Source organism: Falco biarmicus, chromosome 6 (genome assembly GCF_023638135.1).
Source record: "Falco biarmicus isolate bFalBia1 chromosome 6, bFalBia1.pri, whole genome shotgun sequence".
In the NCBI taxonomy this organism is placed as follows: Eukaryota; Metazoa; Chordata; class Aves; order Falconiformes; family Falconidae; genus Falco; species Falco biarmicus.
Window position 1 is genome coordinate 71,564,468 of NC_079293.1, and position 23,184 is coordinate 71,587,651.

General features: G+C 38.3%; 1 protein-coding gene across 1 annotated transcript in view; it reads right to left on the reverse strand.

Moving 5' to 3' along the window:
• Positions 1-9,784: 9,784 nt before the first annotated feature.
• The window catches only part of LOC130151921 (mitochondrial peptide methionine sulfoxide reductase-like), a 54,683-nt gene continuing 41,283 nt past the window's right edge, over positions 9,785-23,184 (reverse strand). The window contains exon 2 of the mRNA XM_056344719.1: positions 9,785-10,310. Within this exon, the coding sequence (XP_056200694.1) occupies positions 10,207-10,310 (104 nt within the window). The 3' untranslated portion in view covers positions 9,785-10,206. The remainder of the gene's footprint in view (positions 10,311-23,184) is intronic.

A 23,184-nucleotide genomic window follows, 5' to 3' on the forward strand; every position in this document is an offset into this window, starting at 1 on the left:
AGATGAAACCAAACCCTTCTTGCAGGTGCAAACTGAAATGAGCAGAGACAACAGAAAGAAGCTGCAGAGTCAAGTTGGGAGATTCCAGCTCAAAATAAGAAAGAATAACAAATTTATCATAGACCTGTTCAAATGCTGGGGGCGAGGCTCAGAAAGACAGTGGGACCTCTCTGGTGCTTTAATAGTCAAAGCCCTGAGCGATCTGCTCTAAATGCAGGATGCTGGACTAAAGGCCTCAGGAGGTCCCTTCCATCCAATGCGACTCTGTTTCCACCAGGCCGGAGACAACATTCACCTCTCAAATTTTAATGATCCTTCATTCAAAGAAAAATACCCAGAGTAATTCTTTGAAAAGAGCTGGGGGAAATAAGTCCCTCCACAAAACACCAAAATGTCTCTTGAGCCTCTTACCCTCAGAAAACAAAGCAACACTCCTACAAGAGGGCTGAGAAAGGGGTTTCTTTTCCAACTGAGAGGCTAGCCAAGACTAGATGTGGCTGTACCAAGACAAAGAAGGACCACCGTCTTTCAGACAACAACCCCAGAGCTGCAGGAAAAGGACCCTGGCAACCTAATGTAACCTCAATGACAATGGAGAAAGTCAGATGTGAAAGGGTTGCCAGAATTTACTGGTTTTGTCTGGGCTTGTCTACCTTCCAAGCCATGTAAACGCTGTTTGCTTCACCTATCACAAGTCCCTCAACCACAAACCTACAGGGCTGACATGACAGGAGTCTTGAGGATGGCGAGTTTACACTAGCAAAGTTCAAATAACTGAAAAGTTAAATCATGGTGCCTCAGCTCTTCAAAGAGAGAGATGAAGAGCAGACCTGCCCCCCCAGATTGCACATCACCCCCCAGAGGCACCCCCCGGGCTCAGTTTAAATCCAAGAAGCTTTAAGACGTATAAAAGGAACTCACACAGAACCATGCAGGTATGACAAAAATCAAAGAATTTAGCAGAAAAGAATACTGGTAAAGAGCAAAAATAGCAGTTTTATAGAACTTTAACAATGACCTGGTGCCAAATAAATAAACCCAAATGGCAACCAAACAACTTTCAGCCTCTTAAGATAGGAAGACTTAAAAATTTACTTTGTCCAGCTATTATTATAGCTGAACAGCTATGAATAAAATCAAGACAGAAGCATTGAAAGAAGATATTTATTGTATCCCATTCTGAAAAGCAGCACCAGCATCTGAGCCTGAAATGCTCTTAACATTTCTGTGCTGGAGTAATATTAATACAGAACAATGTCACCAAAAATGTGGAATGTATATATTCAGGTAATCTTTTCAGTGAGGCTGTTTGAGAACTACAATATTTTATTAAGAATTTGATCAACACAGACTACCATTTATAGACTGAAGTTTAGCTGAAAAGTATCTTCTATTTATTCTACCAATACCATAACGTGAGGGAAGAATGTGAACTCAGGAAGTAATTCAGGTAAATACGAGCATAGAAGTGACCAAAATAATTTATGTTGGCTAAAGTAATCTGTGACAATTATTAAATATAAAATGTACTTTATTTTGATGACTATGTGAAAGTTACCTGGCAATGGCATCTGAGTTTTCTGTCCATGATGAAAGCTGGACTTGTAAAAGCTCAAGCAATCATAATTATGTGCTAGGTTTTTGTTTCATTAACTAAGATTCTCATATCAAAAGGAAAATGGCAGGAACCTTTAACCGTGTATCTCTGGCAACAACAAACTATTTCATTCAAGGTCTCTATCATAAAGAAACAAAATTTATGAGCATCACTTTCTACACAGGGGACTTTTTTAAATGTATACTGTTAAATGGTCTTTCCTTGCCAGAGCACTGTTGATAAGAAGAGATCTCCATGGCATCTCTCATGCCCATCGTCTCTGCTCCTCTAATGAGATCAATTAGAGAAGATGATCTTAAGTTTTAATCACTGTCATTAATGAAAAAATACCTTTGAAAAGAGTTTGCTCAAAAATTGACCTGTTTGGGGGTTTCACAGTTGGAATCAGGGCAACCAGGTAAACGTTTTACAGTAACAAGCTTCTAAGCTAGGAAGTAATTGAAGTAATTCAGTGTAGATCCATTAAGTTAAATGTGGCTACGATAGTTACATCAGTTGAAGGTCCCCATTGTCTGCCCCATCCCACCATCTCATCATGGCAAAATCTAAGTCTGATTTACATGGGTTAGGTATTTTCTCTGTGTGTGTACAAATATATATACAAATACATAGTCGAAGTCAGTGCCCACTCCTACTTCCTTCGCTTCCATCTCCACTCCAGGGAGGAGTTTTGCTCCCCTTTCTCCAACAGTGATAATCTTTCCTTTCTGTCTTTATAGCTACATTTTAGAGCAAAGCCATGCAATTTCCATCCACAACTGCCTCCCAGATTCACACATTGCACTTTCCCCTTCCACACAAAACACAGCTGTCACCGTAACTACTTGTCCCTGAATTCTCCTGTTAGATCCTACTACAGACACCAAATTAAAACTTCCTGTATTGAATACTTTCAAACAAACTGTGCGACCTTCTGAAACTCTCTGACCAGCTGCTACTATAACATTATTACTGTGACTGCTAACAATTGTAATGCGCCAACAATGTGAATTTCCACACACTTTCTGGCTATTTCCCCGTGTGTATTTTTTTATTTTATTTTATGCTGCATTTTGCACTCACAGCATCCCAGCACTCCCTTCTTTCTCCAAATTCTTTCCTAAGTCAATTTTTCCATAGACTTGGCAAGCAATTGAAAATTAAACATCACTTTAATGATTGGGTAAATGTGTAGGACTAAGAGGTGGTGGTAATGACGTCAGCTCTTCACCTCGGGAATGATCCAGGTACCACTATCACAGCAAACTGCAAAAAAACGTGGCCCTTTCTTTGCAATGACGCCAGTCTGGCCACATCCAAACTAACCTCTTTCACCTTTCAAACCAGGAAGGCTGTATCCAAATGGGTGCAAGACTGTTTCAGTGGTTCTTGTCTGCACAACCAAAATGTGCCCAGGGACTGTCTGATAAAATGCTAGTTGGGTGGGACCGAGATCCGTAGGAGTACAGAGAATACGTGAAGACTATGCATAGTATAAATTTCAGCTCTCAGCCCCACACCCCAGCACTATGTAATTTACTAGCATGAGCACAGCTAGTATGCAACTACTTTTCTCTCTTTCCATTCCCATGCTTCTGCTTGTCTTGATCTGATTTGGGACAGCAACCCTTTCTCCTTATATACACGGCATACAGCACACTGGGATATTGCACCAATACTGAAGCATCATTTCTAAAATCGTATTTTCAGAGTTGATGCCTGTTTTTCACATAAATAACTCATGCAGGAATGTAAAGTGATACAAAAGTTTTACACAGCTAAGCAGAATAAGTATATTTACAAAGTTCTGCCTCTTTTTTTCACAGTTTTAATGCCATTTTCTCTGCTCAAACGACTATCCTATCTCCTTTAGCAACACTTTTTTCCTCTAGTTGGGAATTGCATAATTGCTGCAGACAATGACACGGAAAGGCAAATGAGAGAACGTTCCTTATTGGCTTCTGCTGTGGAAAAAAACTCTGCAAATAGCATTTTAATGTTTTACTCCAACATAAATCTAATTAAAGCTATTCAGAAAATGACACTAAAACACTGAAAGATGAGAATAAAAATTGCAGAAAGCAAGGAAGTGATAGCAATCCATATCCCAAATATTTTTTTCCAAAATCATTACCCTGAATATACTTCCAAGTTATTTATTTAGCTTTATAAAAACAACATCAGTGCATATTCATTTGCTCCTCTTGCCTGGGACAGAACTTAAAAGACATATGCTTAAAGATCCCCTCATTGTGACTTTACAGGTGCTCTTTCTGTAAAATTCACAAAATTAGTAAACATGCATTCATCTATTTACCTATTGCAATTAACTCAATTTCAGTCTTCAAACTTTTTTTTTTTTAAAACTCCAACTGGTTTAAAATATCAATCACCAAATTAAAAGGAATCTAGGATATACTGGCCTAATCCTGTTCCCATCAGAATTAAAATGAAAATTTGCCTTGACTTTGTTGAAGTGAGATTCAATTTTACAACCCTCTCCAGAAAAAGAAACCATCTATATGCAAAACACAGCATATGAGAAGAAATGTTAAATACTATGAAAGGACACAATTTCTTTTTCTAAAAGGAAGTTTTACATAAACAACATGTAAATAATTTTGTAAATATAGCAGAGTGAATATTTACCACCTATATAGAACAGTAACGGTTTCCCCACCTTTAAAATGTAATCATTTTGCTCTCAGTAGTTACTTAGGCAAAGTTAAGAGAACATGCCAATGAAACCGAAAATTAATATACTTCATATTTCTCTGGAAAATACAGTATTTCTCTGTAACTACACTGAGTCAAATTTAGAGGATGACGTGCTCAGTAACCCAGAGATGTACTGTAAAAGCACTTGCAACAGAAAAAATATATGTTTTTAAGAAGCTGAACTGCAATTATCAATCTGTTTTTAGCAGAAGGAACAAGTTAATCTTCATTCTACTAACATTAAATCTCACAATATGACACTGTATCTTGCTGGCACATTTAACCTCAGCTTTAAGGCTGTAAGCTGTCAAAAATTCACAACTGATAAAATGAAGAGTCAAATCAGATCCTCAGTCCTGGAACTTAACTCAGAAATTTTTTTAAGTCCTAACTTGCACTGAAGACTGGATTATTTATTATGTCGTATCAAAGAGACACAGACCTTTTTACAAGCTAAAACCACTGAAGTCAATGAAGTCACACTGGGCTTGCCATCTTCTAAACATTCTGGTTATCTGAAAAATCACATGCTTTTGCTCTCACATCTCAGTATCTTCAATGTCACTTATGATGGTGTATGCTCACAATTTTTATTACAGAAGAAACCTAGCACTTTGTGGTTTCCAAATATTGTAGGTTTCCCCTTTCAACTGGGGGGGAAGGCTTTCATTGTCATTGATTCTTTTTAACAGTGTTGCAAAACCCTTACTCTTTTGACCTTTTTGATATTAACTGCTTTGCTGCTCCAATGTTTCCTTTTTCCCCTCCTGCAGGAATTCTAACCCTAATGCAGCCTTTACTGCCACACGACTCCAGCTTTAGAGAACACATCATCCACTGGAACACAAATGTCAGGGAAGGTTCAGAGACAACCCAGCAGAAGCGAGATCAAGCCACTACCACCATATTGTAGAAATTTTACATACAAAAATGACAATATTTTTTATACTGCTACATCATTTCCTGGAGCTATCATACCTGCACTAGGAAATGGCAGTTTACTTTGCATAGGCAATATGACTTCTATGTACTACTTTAACAACGCTATTGTCATGTTGATACTTGGTACACCAGGAGCAATGAGAAGAAATCTTAGGCAGGGTTTCTGCACATCTACAATAAATTCTCATCTTGCTATAGAGTCTTTGGATGGCTCTTTTGTTATTGCAGAAAGAATCCGACAGTGTTGATAACGACACAACCCTGTATCTTGCAGTGCCTTTGAAAGCTCAAAAAGAACCTGTCAGTTCAAAAAGTAACAGAGAAAATCTTCTTCTGACTTTAAATCATGGAAAAAAATCAGTGCATCCACAAAAATAGAGGCAAATGCCTTGAAAAGCCTTTGAAGGAACAAAGAACTAGCAATAACAACAAAAAAGAAACAAAATTCTTGCTGCTTTTTAGGTGACATACACAAAATCCAGCAGTGCAGAAGTCAAAATGTTAAAACTTGTGCTAGTGCCACAGAGAACCCTGAGGGAGCTTACATTAGCACAACAAAAGTTTGCATATATAAGCTTTGATGAAATGAGTATGCACTGTTCTGCGCAGAATATGAAGTTACAAAAGGTGTCAAAACCGCTGCGAAGACTATTCTGATGATGCCTTTAATGGAACAGAGAAAAAAATTATTTGCTAACATTTCACAGCCTCTTCATGATACAGAAAACTACGCAGTACAAAGAACAATAGTGGATCTTCCTAGCTGATAGAACAAAATCTTTCCCAGGTCTTTAAACTAGGTACCAGTCACTAACGAGGTCATCCCAAAATCATCATGAAGACATGAAAGAACACACTAAAAAGAATACTTGTTAATAATTTAGGTATCCCGGTGCTATTTTCAACACTCTTGTAGCAATAATACAGTACACCTCTGCCTTACTTCCCATGCCAAACGTCCAGGTACTGTTCAAGATGTTAATAGCGTAATTAAAACACAGCTAACTCATTTTGACAGATGCCAATAGAAAAGGATCTTAAATTCCAGATAGCAGGGAAAGAATTCTACGAACGCAGACCTGTGCTGAACTCTTTACTTAATTGAAAGCTTTTAAAGGGTTTTGAGCTAAGTGCTGTACAGTAGTATTTTAACAGAGAAAGGCAAAGCCTGAGTGTTGGGCCACTGTTCATATTAAAAACATCGAGTGCGCTGCTCACAGCACGCTGTGAGGTTCAGACATGCCTGCCATTCAAATTACTAGAAGATATGAATAAAAACTCTATCGGCTGCTCTGAGCCATTGACTGCATTTCAACAAACCCTTTTTCACGGCATTCACACCATCTAGTCAAATAATACATTCAAGTGATGTTAAAATCACAAAATCAGGTGCTCAAAAGTTTGGAAATGCCAGAATTGTGACCTATCCACATCCATTACAGCAAGCCCACTGTGTGTATGCATCATGATACAGACACAAACGTGTCATTAGTATTTTTCTGGCAGGACCTCAGCTCTGTTTTGTGAATAGGATTTTATTCAGTATTTCATTTTACCGTGGTACCTACTCGTAACTAATGGACTGTGCAAACTCTTTGCAGCTACAACTGGTAGAATGCAAGCAATTGCTCAGCCAAAGCTGGGTTCCCAGCTCACCTCCTAACCTTTCTGGTCTCACAGCTCACAACCAACGGCTTTATCCACCCAGCGCAAACTAAACCTTGTACCATTTAATGGTCACCAATGCAGAAATGTATTCCAGCAGCTTTATTAAAAGTAATATATTTGTTACAGATAAATAAATAAATAAATGTGTTGTATTTATTATTCAAGCTGATTTATTAAAGTGCTTGTTCCCACAGACTGCCAAGAAGATCAAAGTAACTCACCAAAACTTATCTGAGCACAGGATGTAAAGCTAGGCTCCACAAACTACTAATTGGATCACGTGGCAGATACTTAATAGCTGAAATGCAAGTAGTATTACATTTCATCTTACTAGCTTTTTGAAAAACACATGCCGACATCCAGCAGCCCAAGGACTGAGGTCAAGAGAGTACGCAAAAATATCTGTGCCCCTCTTTCTACGCAAGCCTGGAAGCTTTGCCAGCAAGCCTGGAAGCTTTGCCAATCACAACTTAAAGAGAAATAATTGGTTTTGTCTTATTTGCTGTGCACATGGTGATTCATTAAGTTGAAAAAATGCCATTCAGTTTGACTCAGTGAGTAAATAGAAATTCAGGATCCTGAAAAATGTGGGATTTAGGACAGGACAGAATTTCAGGATACTTACTCAGCAGTTCTTTACTCTGTGTTTGAGAAAGTGAGCAGATTTCTCTAGATGTTAGTAAAAGAAAAAAAGACAGGCTTGACTCAAAACTGCCAGACAGTCTCCTTTGAGAAGATGTAGGTCAAGATTCGTACCACAATATTTAGGCAGCTTCCAATCCCAGGCTCAGAAAAGTAGTATCTTGAGGACATACCATAACTCCATCCAACTATCCCAGAACTTCTTTAAAGTTGTCTACAAGTCTGGAAGTAATTAATGAGAATTGTCATTGTGTCCTCAGAAAACTGTAGAAATCACTACTCAAAATATTATGAATAAGATGCAAAAAAAAAAAAATCATAAAAGGCAACATGATGGGCTCAAGTCTAATTTAAAACGTGCAATCACATTTTAAAACCACCCACTTAACAGCAAATGCATAAATATACAAAGTAATCAATTGTATCACGTAGGTGGCAACGTACAAGTTTGCATCTTAGGGCTGCTTTTCAAATTAACTTGTCATTTTTTTAAATTACAAACACTAGTTTATGCCATACGTTAGTAAACCATTAATAGTGTATCTAAATAAATGTTCACTTCCTGTCTAAATATGAAAATACTGCTTTTCCTATCACACAAAACTAATTATTGTAGGGTTTTTTTCAAAATTGCATCATGAATTATTCACGATGTTGAGTTTAATACAGTCATTTTAATGATAATCTCTCATTGAAAAAGTTTTTTAAGAAGAATTAAACACATCTTTAATCAAAAGAAACAAAGACTACCAAGTTAAAATCATTCTTTCAGTAGTTTTAGAGATTAAAGTTATAAGCAAATCCAAACTCAGTCTCTTCAAAACCAGGCAGTTATTTGGATTCAGGGTGACACTTCCAGCCACAGTAAAATTAAGACGTAAAAATCATGCTAAACTTGAACAAATGCAGACAGTATTTGAGCACAAAAATATGTTGAACTGGCTAGGTGTCCACTATTTTTCCTTCCATCTTCACAGATTTTTTTTACAATCTTTTTTTTAGTGTATGAGAATTAGGGGAAAACATGCATTTTGGAGATTGATGCTGAAGGAGGGGGCAAAGAGTAAAGAACGCCTCTGCAGTTGTACGTTGGAAAATCTTAATGTGGAAAGCCTGGTTTGATTTCACACATGTTAGAACGAAGCAAACCCTCACACCTGAGAAGTCCATGACTTGTCCACACTACAGTTGCATCATGTGTGGACTAACATGTTTAACGGGGACATTGTGTGGGGAAATGAAGCCATCGAAGCCTGGTTTCCTACAGATTTGTCAACTTTGCTCCCTCCACCTTCTCATTGATCACAGCTCGACTTCAAATGTCATTTGACCCCATATTTTACTGCTGAAGAAACATATTGAGGCGAGTTTGAGGCCACGATTCTGCTGATTAGAGAGCCACAAGGACATATGGATCAGTTTGCCAACTACCCATAAAGCAGAAGGACTGAACTTCCCTGCCTCTCCATCCACGTAAGCACTCACTGATCTCTGCCCTTCAAATTATGCTATCCTTCCTTCAAATCTGCTTAAAGCTGGCCAGCTTTTTCAGAAGTTACTGGGAACAAGGAGGGACAACCACAGAAGCTTCTTTCAGTCATAACACAGAGCTACAGGCTGGAAGTCTTTTTTCCCCCCTTGGGCAGAAGGAGATGAAGAAGAAACAAGAGAGAAACATACGTCCAAAATGCTCTGGATACTTAATGTCTTCTCCAAAGTCTTCTCAGTCTTCACCTAGCAAAGGAACTGCAGGATAAATTAACAGTTTTGAGGACATCTTAGCAGAATGATTCCTCCGTCAGGCTCCAGTGATCAGTGAGAGAATGTTACCATTTTGTCACTACAAGGAAAAGAGGGTCAGACGGTCACACATGTACCCTACTCCTCCGCAGCAGTGATTCAAATAAACTTTCTGTAATCAATGTGGTGGTGGTGGTCGGGAGGGGGGGGGGGTGTTAATAAAAATATTTTTTCCTCTATTTTTCCTCCAGTTATAAAAGAACAAGATACAAGGATAGTGGATTGCATATTATCTTCTATGTCACTTAACAGTTCAGTCTACCGAAGTTCTTTATCCACCCCTCTGTTGTCACAGTTCATTATAAGGACGTGTTCTTTTATGACTAAAAGACAGAGTAATATTAATCTTTACCAAATGTAAAAAAGAAGATACGATGGCATGAATTTAATAAAAAAGCTTTTATTCACCAAGGCATTTTTCTGAGAATATAAGAATAGGAATAGTACATCTCAGACTCTGTATGAATGGAAGCAAATTTTCCTGAATGAGTTAACATTTTACCTTCACCCCACAATTGTACAATTCATAAAGGCTAGACAGTCAAATCATTTTCAAAAAAAGTCAGATATTAAGATAAACACAATTCATATTGGAAACTATTTTCTATTGTAAGTTATAGTTTAATCGTTATTCTATTGGGAAGGGACCATCTGGGTCACTGAGGCCAATCCCACGCGCTCAGCAATACACTGGTCATTTCATTTCACAACATTGATTTGCCTTATTACTGCCATTGGAAGGCCAGTCCAGAATTTGACGTTTCTAATTTCTGGAAACACTTTTCTAATTTTCAGGTTCTTGGCCACATTATGCCAGGAACTCTGCCCGTATACTTGGATCAGTACAGCTCTTCGGAGCAGGCAGCTCTTTCCCCATGTTCTCTGTATCGAGAGTTGGTCTGAGATGCAGGCAACAAGGCTTTGCAAAAGGGCAAGGGATCATCTGTAATTCAAAACACACCTGATAAATCACTGAAGGGAACAGAGTATCATTTACCCCACAGTACAGTGTTATTGGAAGGTTTGTCTAGTCTGCCACTGTAATACAATATAGCCGGCTTGCTTCTGGGTTTGTTCTCCTACCTGTCAAACTTCATCTTTATTGCTTATTCCTGGATTTTATCTCAGAGATAACAAGTCCCTTTCAAAGCAGTTGGAGACAATTCAATCCAAAATTTCATCCCCATGGCTGTGATAAAAAGTGCATCCACATTAAGCATTTTAGCTCAGAGGAGGAGTATGTTTTTCAGGCAAACCTTGTGATAATCTCCACTTAATTGCTCTGTTTCACAAGAGAAATGGTCTCTAAGCGCATGGAGTTGATTCCTCTTGGATAAAACTAAGCTGGAAGATTCACTCCAGAAATGCACCTAATATACTCCAGCTGCACATGGGTGCTCAGCCCATGGGGCCAGACTAAAGCTAATGTGACACAAGAAGCCTTGAAATGTCTGCAGTACAGACATCGGATCCTCAAACCCATCTAAATCTAACAACCCGTTTCTCTTGGGTTGTACTAATTCCTCCCATAGACTTAGCCAAGGACATACCATGGTTGCCACCTCCTGCCCTGGAATATGGCCAGCATTACCCCAGCAGCCCCTGTGCCCTCAAACATCCCCAGTCTGCGTAATTCTGTGGATTTTCAAACATTGTTCTGCCATTTGGACATTTCCTCTCTAGTTGTAACCACCCTCCAGAAAAGCATAATATAAAAAACAAAAAAAAAAAACAAAAAAAACAAACCAAAAAACCCCACAGTTAGTCAACTGTGTACTGAAGAAGTCCTGGTGTGCACAGATGACTTGCATCCACCCTTAAAAATATTACAATAACTGTTTTAATACAGTACATAAGAGGCTGCTAACACATTGAGGGCAATACCAGCAATCCTCCGAGCTCAAAACCTGTCATGCAAGAGGTTGCACAAGAGAACTATGAGATTAAAAATGTCTTCCACACATACAGGTCAAATAACTTCTCCCCAACAGCTTTTAAGCTTTTGAAAAAGAAACCTAAACCCATTTTAAAGATTCCAGATAGAATAAATATAACAGTCCCCAGGGAAGTTGCTCCATACTTCAAGGAACTTTACAGCTAGCAAACCAATCCTTTGTTTAGAGATGAAATTCTCTATCATCGACTTCAGTCTTTCCACATTACACTTTTCTCTGCAAAACTAAAATGCCACTCTAGCAGGAATCTTCTCCACATACAAGGAGAGTTGCATATCCATCTTCTCTTCATATAGAATTATAATTGGAGTTTTTCACAACTCACATCATAAGCCTTGCTTTTCAGCTTCAAAACCATTTCTGTGGCTGACCTTTATTTCTCTTCACTATTTCCATATCCTTCTCATCATGGAGACATCATCAGCAGATGTATCATTCTTGATGTAATCTTAGCAGTGATGTACAGCAGTCTAATGACGGAACAGCACCACTGCTTTTTCTCTCCATTAAGAATTATTACTGAAACTAATCCTTTTGGCAATTTTAAAAAGAACTGATGGGGTGGATATTCAAAAATAAACTATTTGCATGCATACCTTCCACAAAAATCAAAATTGGAGATGGAAGTTTACATTCCTTTTAAATTCCAGTAGGCAACCTCTACAGTAGTTACCACTTTTAAACATGTTGGCAAATGCTGGCTGCGCAGGGATGTGGTGGAATCACCATCCCTGAAGGTGTTTAAAAAACACACAGAAGCAGCGCTTAGGGACATGGTTTAGTGGTGGGCTTGGCAGTGCTGGGTTAAGGTTGGACTTATGATCTTAAAGGTCTTTTCTAACCTAAACGATTCTGTAATTCTGTGTTGCAGCATTCCACTAATGCCCTTAGCGTGCCCACAGGAATGTGCTAGTTCCCTTACTAAAAATAATATATTCAAAACAGGAAAAGGTTTGACCACTAAGTGCAGATCTCACCAAGACGGCTACTCTACCAGTTTCCATTAGGCAGCATTGGTAATGCACATCAACCCAAACTATCACATACTTAGATTAAATTTCAGTCTTCTATGCAGGATCCTTAGAGGATTCAGATCCATTTTCACTGCACCTTTATAAAGGATCCCAACCACGAGATTATTCAGAACTACTGACACCTCCAGTTGAAGTCACAGGCACGCAGGAGTCACGCAACCAGAAGGAAAACAAACAAGGTCTGTGACTTTGTAGCACATTGCCAGAAGACTATATTTTTCCTCAGAGAGGAAATGTGCAGAGAAGATAAAAAATAAAAATATTTAGAATTCCTGATTCGTGGCAATTTTAATTCAGCTCTGTCAGGCCCTATTCTCCTCTAAAGGCTATGTTTTTAAGCCACTCCATGTTTGAACTGTGACCAGGGACTCCAGATACCCAAAGCTGCTGACCCATTAAAAAGGAAAATTCTGAAAACTCCTGAAAGTCAGTAAAAGAGGAGAACTGACAGAAGAGTCTAATACTTAGTATTTTTAAAAATTAAAACTATAGATATCCAATACCTCTTTTAATATCTTGTCTCAAAAATGCTTTGTTTCTCTTCTTGGATAATTATTGAGTAATTAATGTGGATCTACAATGGCATCATCCCAGGGCTTTGCTTACACCCAAAAGAGCAAGGTTACAGCTTAGCCTGTTCCTCTTCACACTTATAAACAGTTATCTTAGTCAACCACCTCTTCCTGTCGTGTATGTCACATTTTCATGAAGCAGCACAAGTGATGACGGCACTTGTTTTGTGGGTTAAATTTTCTTGTGTGCTTTTAACAGCATTAAATCTGAAGCAAAGCAACTTTGTAGAAAAAACCTCCTGGAGTTGAGAACTCATTAGCATGCCAAAGGAACTTGTTCCAGCAAAGATGATTACGCAAATACCCCTGTGAGAACGGGAAAGTTCTTTGAAATATCTCTCACGGTTCAAGACAGCACCTTATAAAGTGTAGAACGATTTCTGAACTGCCCAGATATGCAGAAGGAATAGATTCTCACATAGCCTGTCCCAATTTTAAGTGTTACTTGGTACACTCACCTAAAACATCTTTAGAAAATGGAATTTTTACTGGTACAGAGAAAATCAGTGCATGAAGTGTAAATAAGGACAAACTGACATTCCATGAATTAAGAAACTTGCTCTCTGAATCGTTAAGTAGGTTATGTGCCTTTATTAAAAAAAAAAAAAAAAAAGTGCTAAACAAGACCAGAAAGCTACTCAAACCAAACATGACATGAAATGGTATGAAGCTGAGAGATCAAGACAACATTGCTACCATCCAGGTTTATCGACATTAACTTTTTAACTATCATCATATACCAAAAGCTTGCAGTAACTACAGCTATCAAATGAAAAGGTTATATCTTCTTATGTGCTGCTTCTGCTTCTTTTAAAATAGTATTTCCTTTTAAATGCAAGTTTAGCTTAGTTTTAATATTAATGCCTACAAGCATCCATGATGCAGGGATCATGTACTGGTAAGAGACAAAGTGAAAACACATGAGGCAGATTAGGACAAACCTAAAATCCTAACAGAGTAATGAAATAGTAGAAATGAATCGAATGTAAGTCACAGCTATAAAAGGCCATTTAAAAGCTTTCTTTCAAACAGGTAGAAAGTGATACTGGAAAAGAGGATATGTAAAGCCATGCATTGGTTTGGGGAAAAAGAATTCTGGGGCCGTGCACAGATTTAACTTTCAAAATACATTTAGTACTTTAAATACACATTTTCCTTTCTGTACAAGTTGTGGCATGATAGAGATAAACAATGCACTGGTAGCCATGTATCATGAAATGCCAAGCATGGTTTAACAGCAAGTGGCCTTGAATCTTCGCAAACCTGTGGCCAACAGTACTGGCAACATAACGTGCCCTGGGCAACATCAACCCCCACTCCCCCTGTCCACTTAGATCACAGCAGCACAAACTCTAATCATTGCTGCGAGCAACATCAGAGCCTCAAGGGCAAGATGTTGCTTACCAGCTGTAGATTAAGGACTTCTGGTCTGGCAGATGGAGCACCTGGATGGAGGCACGGAGACCTGAATTCCGTTTCCAGCTGTGTGGGTGATCTCTTTACACAGCCTTGGGGAAGGAGCTTCTTGTCTCTACAGAGTGTGAACTCATCCATCACTGACCCAAGTTACAACAACCACAAAGCGAAAAACATGGTGAGGGATGGGCTGACGGACAGTCACCACTGACACTAAAGATGGATACTCCCCAGCACAGAGGGAGCGTTTATCCTTGGAGTCTGTTTCACCCTTTACAAGGCTAGGATGACCTGGTATTATGTGGTTAAAATTTGTGTCCAACTTCAACCTTGTCAGCAAAATTCACCATTCCTTCCTGCACAGCTGGACTGCAGGGGTCATAAAACAAATACTGTGATCATTTTTCCACTAAAAAGTATTGAAAAATGAAGAAAGTAGTTAAGAGTAAAGTGGTTTTTTTTAAATCTAGCTGCAGTTTTTCCAAATACTAAGAGCTTGAAATTACTAAGTAGGGAGAAGCAGATTTCTGTATTTGTAGCTTCTTTTTTTTTCAGATTGTCTTTTCTGTTGCTAGGAGACTACAATCCCAAATTATCAATAATGATGAAGGACATTATATTATATTTTTATTTATTTTATTACAGAATGATCAAAACAACTTGTACCTTAAAAACAATGTAAAACAAAAATCTTTTAAATTCAGAAAAATTTTAACACAGTAACTCAGCGTCTTCAAGGCTCAGTAACTACCTACAGCTCAGCAGTATCTCAAAACAGGTCCAGCATATTTACCATACAAAAATGTAACAAAGGAGATAATAAAAATGGGTGACAGGTTTCTATCACCCTTGATTAAATAAAGCATCTGCTTCTGCCCTTTAGAAGAGGACCTTGTATATACAGTTAATGAAGAAACAGGTCATCCTTATGTTAAACTACCACACAAAGAGACATTGATCCAACATAATTCTGGGATCATGAAAATGAGATGTAAGAAAATTTAAAATAGATAGTAGAGAAAAGTGTTACTCTGCACCCATGAGGACACAAGAAATCAAGTTGTGAAATATTCTCAGCAAGAAGGATCTAGCAGAAGCTTTGGAAAAAACCAATGCAGTGTTACAGATCATAAACCAAAGAAAACACATAAAACGCTCTTCTGAATGTGATACAGTACAGACATTATTTTTGCAGCCAACATCAAATACTTTGCAGGATTCTTTATTTGTTGGGTGGATTTGTGTTTTGAAGTTTCATTTTTAATAACAATACATAATACAAGACTTTTGCTTCTTCAATATAAATGCACAGAAAAACAGTAAGCTATAAAATTGTGTATAGCTATATTAAAATTATGTATGCAGCTACAGTATTCAAACTAAAATATTTTTAACACACTGAAAAACCCACAATTTCTGAAAAGTCAGTTTCTGCAGCTAAACATCAAAAAGAATGCATTGATTTAAAAAATAAATAGAAACATGAGAAGGATTACAGGTATTGGGAAAATAGAAGAAAGTAAAAATAAGAGAACTGATGTTTCTTTGGGGTTTGATGGTAAGTCTGTGAAGATATTTTTTGTTAATTCAGACTACAAATTTCCCTTCCTTTTAGTAGGCAATCTTTGACCCAACTGAAAGCAATTAAGACTAAAAGCAGGGATACCTAGGTGTTTAAATTTTTTCCTGCTTTTTTCTAGCAGCAAGAGCTAGTGTGGATGTGTGGCAAAATCACAATATACAAACAACAAATCTCAGCTATACAAATAAAATTCAAGAAAACCCACAAGAGTTCAATATGCCTGCCACTCAGAGTGAAAAACAAAGAGTCCAGTACAAAGTACAAACACAAGCCCAAAAGAGTTTGGGTAATTTTAACTTCTTATTTTCTCAGCCCCTGCAGGAAGCTAATAAGGCACAGTAGAAGTAGTCATGCAGAAGTACTCACTCATCCTCCAGAAATATCTACAGTCAATAAGGAGAGACAAATTCCAGTTCACCTTGCTGCATTGCTCTCCACATACTAGATCCAGTGACGACACAATACCTGGCTGAGGCACCACAAATCACAGTGGTATGGCCACCTACTTTCTTCAAAGTGCCACTTACAGCTTTTAAAGCAAGGAGTTCCCTTGCCATCAATACCTCACACTTGTTTGATCCATCATCTGTGACAGGGAGGGCTCCCACAAATGGGGGAACAGACATATTCAGCTCAGCTACTACTATCACTCAACACTGCATCATCTTTTTGCTGAGGGTTCTAGGTAGACAAGAGTTTACCTTAATAGACTTCACAGAATATAGGAATAATAGACTTAACAGAATCACAGAATTATGCAAGTTGGAAAAGACCCTTAAGTTCATCAAGTCCAGCCATTCACCCAGCACTGCCAAGTCCACCACTAAACCAAGTCTCTAAGCGCCACATCAACACAGCTCTGGGTGATAGTGACTCTCTCCCCATCACGTACTCCAAGCTCAGGCTGAGCACCAAAGCAGAGAAGACGGAGGGGCCCAGACACGCCTGAAAAACACAGAATAATTTAGGTTGGAAAAGACCCTTAGGATCATCAAGTCCAACCGTAAACCCAGCACTGCCAAGCCCACCACTAACCCATGTCCCCGAGTGCCACATCTACACATCTTTTAAATCCCTCCAGGGATGGGGACTCCACCACCTCCCTGGGCAGCCTGTTCCAATGGCTGACAACCCTTTCAGTGAAGAAATTTTTCCTCAAGCAGACAAACACTCCTGCCCAACTTGGTGTCATCTGCAAATTTACTAAGGGTAAATTTACTGAGGTACTCAATCCCCTCATCCAGATCGTTGATAAAGATATTAAACAGGACTAGCCCCAATACTGAGCCCTGGGGAACACCACCTGTGACCAGTGAACAGTAATCAAGGTATTGTGTACATTTCACAATATAAGGAATAAGGTGGGCTAGCTTGCCAACAAGGATAAATTAAGATTGTATACAGTTAATGAAGAAACAGGCCTCTTACTGTCAGAGGCTTCACTAAAACAAAAGCCATTGGGGATGCCATTTGTGAGCTGTGCAGGAGTGTTCTTGGGCTAAATAATGAACCTCCTTGGTGCACTGGGGCTGGTTTATGGTTCATGGAAGCAGTTGGTTTGTATTTAAACGTAGTATTTTATGCAAGCTTTAGAAGAGTGAGACTCTTCTCCTCACCTTCATTGAAACCTCTTGATATTAAAAATGTAGACATACCACATGCCCTAATTTGGTGAAGTTATGCACTAATGTCAGAAATAAAATAAAACCTTGCTGCTCATAATGGTTACACAAATTGTTAGTATATTAGTTCTCTTTCCAGCACACCAGGTCCGATGCACTGAGAATGTGGGGATACTGCTAACACGGAGACCCACAAAAAGTTAACTGTCTCCCCTGGGAACTGTTCTACTTAAGTTGCAGTCAATGCTAATGAGTAGCCTTCTTTTGGGCGGTCTCCTCTGTGGCTTATGACCTTAAAATGAGTCCCTGAGAAATTCCATGTCTCATTCAGTCTTTCCACAGTCATGTCAAGTTACCCTGAACGCCACACCTCCTCATTTCTTACTCTGGTTCTCCTCTGCAAGTCATCCTTCTTCCTTCCCTTCTCTGACTCATACCCAGATTGCCTGGGCATTCATCTTTATCCCTCCATTTCCTAGCTTTCTTATTCCTTTTATCACTTCACCTCCAATTCTGTATGCGATCACTGTCATACTGGCCTTCTGACTGTCTGCTGGACTTTTGGTGAGTATAATATTGTTGCCTCTGTTCTTGAAAGAGGAAGAATAACTAGCACACCTTTTAAATTAATGCATTTAGCCTTAGTCCATACAGCCACATGTAAAGCATACGTACTTTTAGTATACTGAAAAACACTTTCTCATCAATTTTCATTTTGTCATTGAACTTCTGGCCACTAAAAACTCTTCCAACACAGATAGCTCAGAAGAATAAGTGGCAATCTACTTTTATCTTTCAACCAATAAAACACTTTTGATAGATGAGCCATCCATATTCTGACAGGCAAGCAATCTCACCTACCTAAGCTGGCCCTGCTTGGAGTGGGAAGCTGGTCCACAGACCTCTAGAGGACTCTTCCAACCTACATTATTCTAAAATTATACAACACAGTGCAAACAATCACTTTTTAGCTTTCATTTTAAAAACTACAGTATACCTCTGCTAAAGAATTACAATGTATGAGATCTTCTCTACTTAACTACCATTTTGATCAGCATGTTCTATAGAGAAGGTGGGGTAAGGAAGGATAAGTGAGGAAGAAAGTCTGTGCATCTGCATAGTTTTGAGGCTACCAAAAAAAAATAAAATTAAGCCAACTTTGAAGATCTCTTTCTGTGTCTTTCTCAGGATTTGTCACTGTTCCACTCTAGCATCCTACATCTTGGACATTTTGCATTCCTATAGACTGCTGTAACTTCTGGGCTGACAAACATTTTCACTGACATTGAATACCTACAGCTGGACAGGAATTGAATGACATTCTTCAATAGCAATTGTTTGTATGGCTTACATTAAAAAAAATGCTGGAAATTATCAATTAATAGTTTGTGGGTTTTGTTTTGAACAAAAACTGCAAACATTTCAGAAGTATTAAAACACTTAGTTGCATATTTTTGAAAATAGTTGCATATTGAAAAGTAGCAGCAGCAAGCAAAACTCCAGCTCCATAAAAGGAAAATATTTTTCACAACAAAGTGGTTAAGCACAAGAACAAGTTGTCTAAAAAAATGTGATGAAATCTACATCCTCAGAGATTTCACTACTCAACTCAGCAAGGCCCTAACTTTGAAGGCAGCCATGCTCGGAGCAAGGAACTAGATAACTTCAACAAGTCCCATATAACCTAACTCCTTCTGTAATAGCAGGAAATCACACTATTTTAGTTCATAAGTGTTTGTTTCCAAATTTAAGCATGATAACAAGAATTTTAAATGGACAAAATCAAAACATTTCAAAATTTTAAATATCTCAACATTTTTACTTCTTTTAACTTTTTCATTTGGTTACTGGTATCTCTGAATCTTAAAACATGTAATGCAAACCAGCTATTGAACCAGGCTGAACTGTATGAACAGCTATTGAAGCCAGGCTGAACTTGCTCTCCCTCCAACAGAAGAGCACAGACACAAAAAGCAAGCCCATATTGGTAACTTCCTAGAATATTTGCCCACCTTCCAGGGATTCCCCAGCCCAAAGGTGGTACCTGTATCTGGTATCCCCCAGCAGACTTTTCTTCCATGGTTTTGTCCAGTCACTTTTAGGAACATGCACACTTCTAATAGCTGATATGAAAGACTTACATCCCCTGCCCTTTACAACTTCAAAGCAATTGTGTATTAGGTTGATTTTTTTCAAATACTAAATAAAAACTAAATAAAAAATAAAAGCTGTAAAAGAATATTTTTCTTTAGTACTAATTCAGTGGGTGGCTTAATATAAAGAGGTGTAAGAACATTTTCCCTCCAGCAGCTATGTCATTTAGACTCTTCAAAAATCTATTCTAAAAACCTGCTGTTGGAATTTCTCTCATTAATCGAGCTAAATAAGTCCCTGAAAGCCTTTGGTAAAACAGACACTAGATTACATTAATTAATCATTTAAATTTTCTTCTGATTTTGCCTCAACTGCCACAGGCAACCCTGCCTCTTCAAAGATAACTGCAATGCAAGAACAATAACTACTGTTCATAAGGGCAGCAAGAGAATTGAAGCAGGGGTACATTAGGTGAAAATTTGAACCAATTTATTTGCATCATATATCCTACCAATTATGTTGCTTTATGTGAAGTTAAAATACTCTTCTGTTCTGACTTCATTTGCACAAAACAATAAGAAATTAAGGGAGGGGGGTGCAGAAATATATTTCCTTCTTAAGGACTACCTCTCAAGTATGCCTAGAGGGAAGACATTTATTAACCTGCATGTGCCAAATGCAGGTGACAGCACATGAGGACTCCTATATTGGCTTTTCATTGTAAACTTTTTCATTGATTTGCTGCAACCAATGCCAGCAGTTCAGCTATCTCAGTACACAGTGACTTCCTTGTGCTTCCCAAAACTCATCCTCTTACAACCTGTGCATTTTCCTCCTAATTCTATTTGTTACTAAATAATCTGTTTGATTATGTTTATCCATTATATTCCAAATTTAGACACAGTAAAATAAAAATGCATATTACAAATCATTAAATAATTATCATCTATATAACAACATATTAATATAACACTGATCACAAAAATCTTTTTGATATTATTAAACTGTTTTACATGGGTAAACTTAGTTACCTTTATTTTATGTGCTTCTGTTCATAATCAAAAATCAAAGACCTTTGTAAAAGTGAGTAGCCATCAGCACTGATCACTTCAGTCAAAGAACTAAAAAATTGTAATTCCTTATGTGATCACACCTGTTACCATTTCATACAAGGACCTACAGACTCTGCTAAACTGTTAGCATTCAAACCATTGAGAACTAACTTCCAAGAAGTAAGTATCACTGTTTCCCTCAAAAACAAGACTGAGGATCAGCCACCCAAAATTCACTGTCACCATCAGGTGGTGAAGTATCAGTATGTCTCATCTCAAACAAAAGTCAATCAATAGTGGGGTGCAGTTTTTTGTCTCATTTATATGCCTAAAACATACATATGTCACTGCACATATTTATAAAAACTATAAAACGCAGTGCACAGAACGTCACTGTGAAACCTGCGTACTGCCTTACCGAGTGAGAAAGAGGAGCCCACTCCACTAAAAATTAATAACCTCCTTGTAATTCAGGCAAGTACAAGAGACATTTTTGCATATGGCGTGTCAAAAAAATAGCATATCTTAGCATGTAAGGTCACTCAGCTGTCAGGAACAGAAGCAGAAACTGCCTTCTAGACATATAACGAACAAGAAATCATGAAGCTAAGCAGGAGAGGAAAGGGAGGAAAATTCTAATTTAAGCAAATTTAAACAGGACATGGTGTATGCACTACATCCAAGACCCTGGCCCTGCAGACTGGCTGGTGTATTTATCTCCTCTGTTAAGTGTCAGTATGGACTAGGAACATTTCCAAAAGATGTTTTGAATGTTGCTATAGTGTGCTGTTAGATGAAAGAGTTTAATAGTGTGGATGTAGTCAGACTGACTCAAGACCAGTAAACAAGTTTGTTTACTATGATGGCGTAGCCTATTACAGACATAAAAATGTATTTGAGGTGTGATCCTGGGATGGATCCCACACTTGGTTGATCTCCTTTCTATCAAGTATTTGAAAAGATTGCAAATATTCCCCACTTCATTTACTCTAACTCTAACCTTACTGGTAATGTGTGGTTTGAAAGCAGCTGACTACCAAGAAGCTATTCCACCAGCTTTTGGTGGTGTACCTAAAACTGTGGGAGTAGAACACTTGTGCAGTAACCCATCCCCCAGGATGTATTCTTCAGCATATCCAGAAAGCAACAAGAAGTTTCTCCACCTAGCTGTACAGTTTATGAACTACTAAAGCAGGAGTATGAAAAAAAAGCATGACTCCCACAAGCCAGTGAGAACTCAAAAAAAGCTGTCTGACACAGAAGCAGCACGCTTGAATCAATGGCTTCCTGTGCAGTAACATAAAGTTACTGTAACATAAACATAAAGTAACATAAAATCACAGAAGGACGTAGCCTGGAAGGACCACCGAGGTCTGAAGCCTAAACACCTGCTCAAAGCAGAACAAATTAAACGTTAAATGAGACTGCTCAGGGTCACCCCCAGTCAAGTTTTCAAAATCCCCAAGGATGGCAATTCACATTCTCACTACGAAGACATTTTTCCTTACATGAAATCAAACTTTTCCTTGTTACCGTTTTGCTGTTCATAAAGCAAACAATGGATAGTCATCTCTGATGATTGAGTTGGATGTGTGATAAGTCCTCTGTATCAAACATTACTTAGTAAGACAGTGGTCATGTACAAGACCAGGTTCGACTTCCAAATGATTTTAGAGACCATTGCATCCAAGTTGATACGTAAATAAACAAAGAATAGTAATGGCCATTTTGTCAAGCACAAATCATAAATAGTACATCAGAAAACATTCATTCACTAATTGTACACTGAGCAAACTCGCCAACATATGTAGGTCATTCCCCCCGCAAAAGAAGTAATTTATAAGAATCCTATTCAGACGCTTCTCCAGCACAAAATTACAAGCGATGTTGCAAATCCTGTAATCTTCCAATCTGGACAGTGTCTATCCACCGGTAACCCTATTTGGCAACACTTCTGAATTGACTGCCCTGCTAGATTACCTGCATTTCAGAAAATGTGATGCCAGCAACTATATGATCATGGCTGTGTCTGGCTTCTTACTGTGTCAGGTATTTCTGGGCTGTTCCTTCCCATTCACAGAAAGCTTCCAGAAGTAGAAAAAAAGACTTAAAAATTCTATGGAAGAGCCCAACGAGGTCAGTTACCAACATGTAGGGAGATACAAATATGGCTAAGTGCCAACAATGACAATACCTTGATGGTGGCACTGCGAGGTAGTAGCCCATATTCCCAGTTCAAACCTAAGTAGATCCCAACCTTCTTAAAATTCATTTTATTACTCAAGTTCCTTCCTAACATTTACTTACTACTGGTTTATACAGCCCAGTGGTTGCAGAAGATAAGTGGTATGTGATCTAAAGTTGAGTAGACTCCCATGGGGATGCAGGGGATCCCCAGGTACACTAAAGCCACCACGGCACTCCCCGTTATCTCAGACTGAATGACTTCAGTGAAATTTAGGCAGGCTGAATCTCACTCAGAAGCTGTTC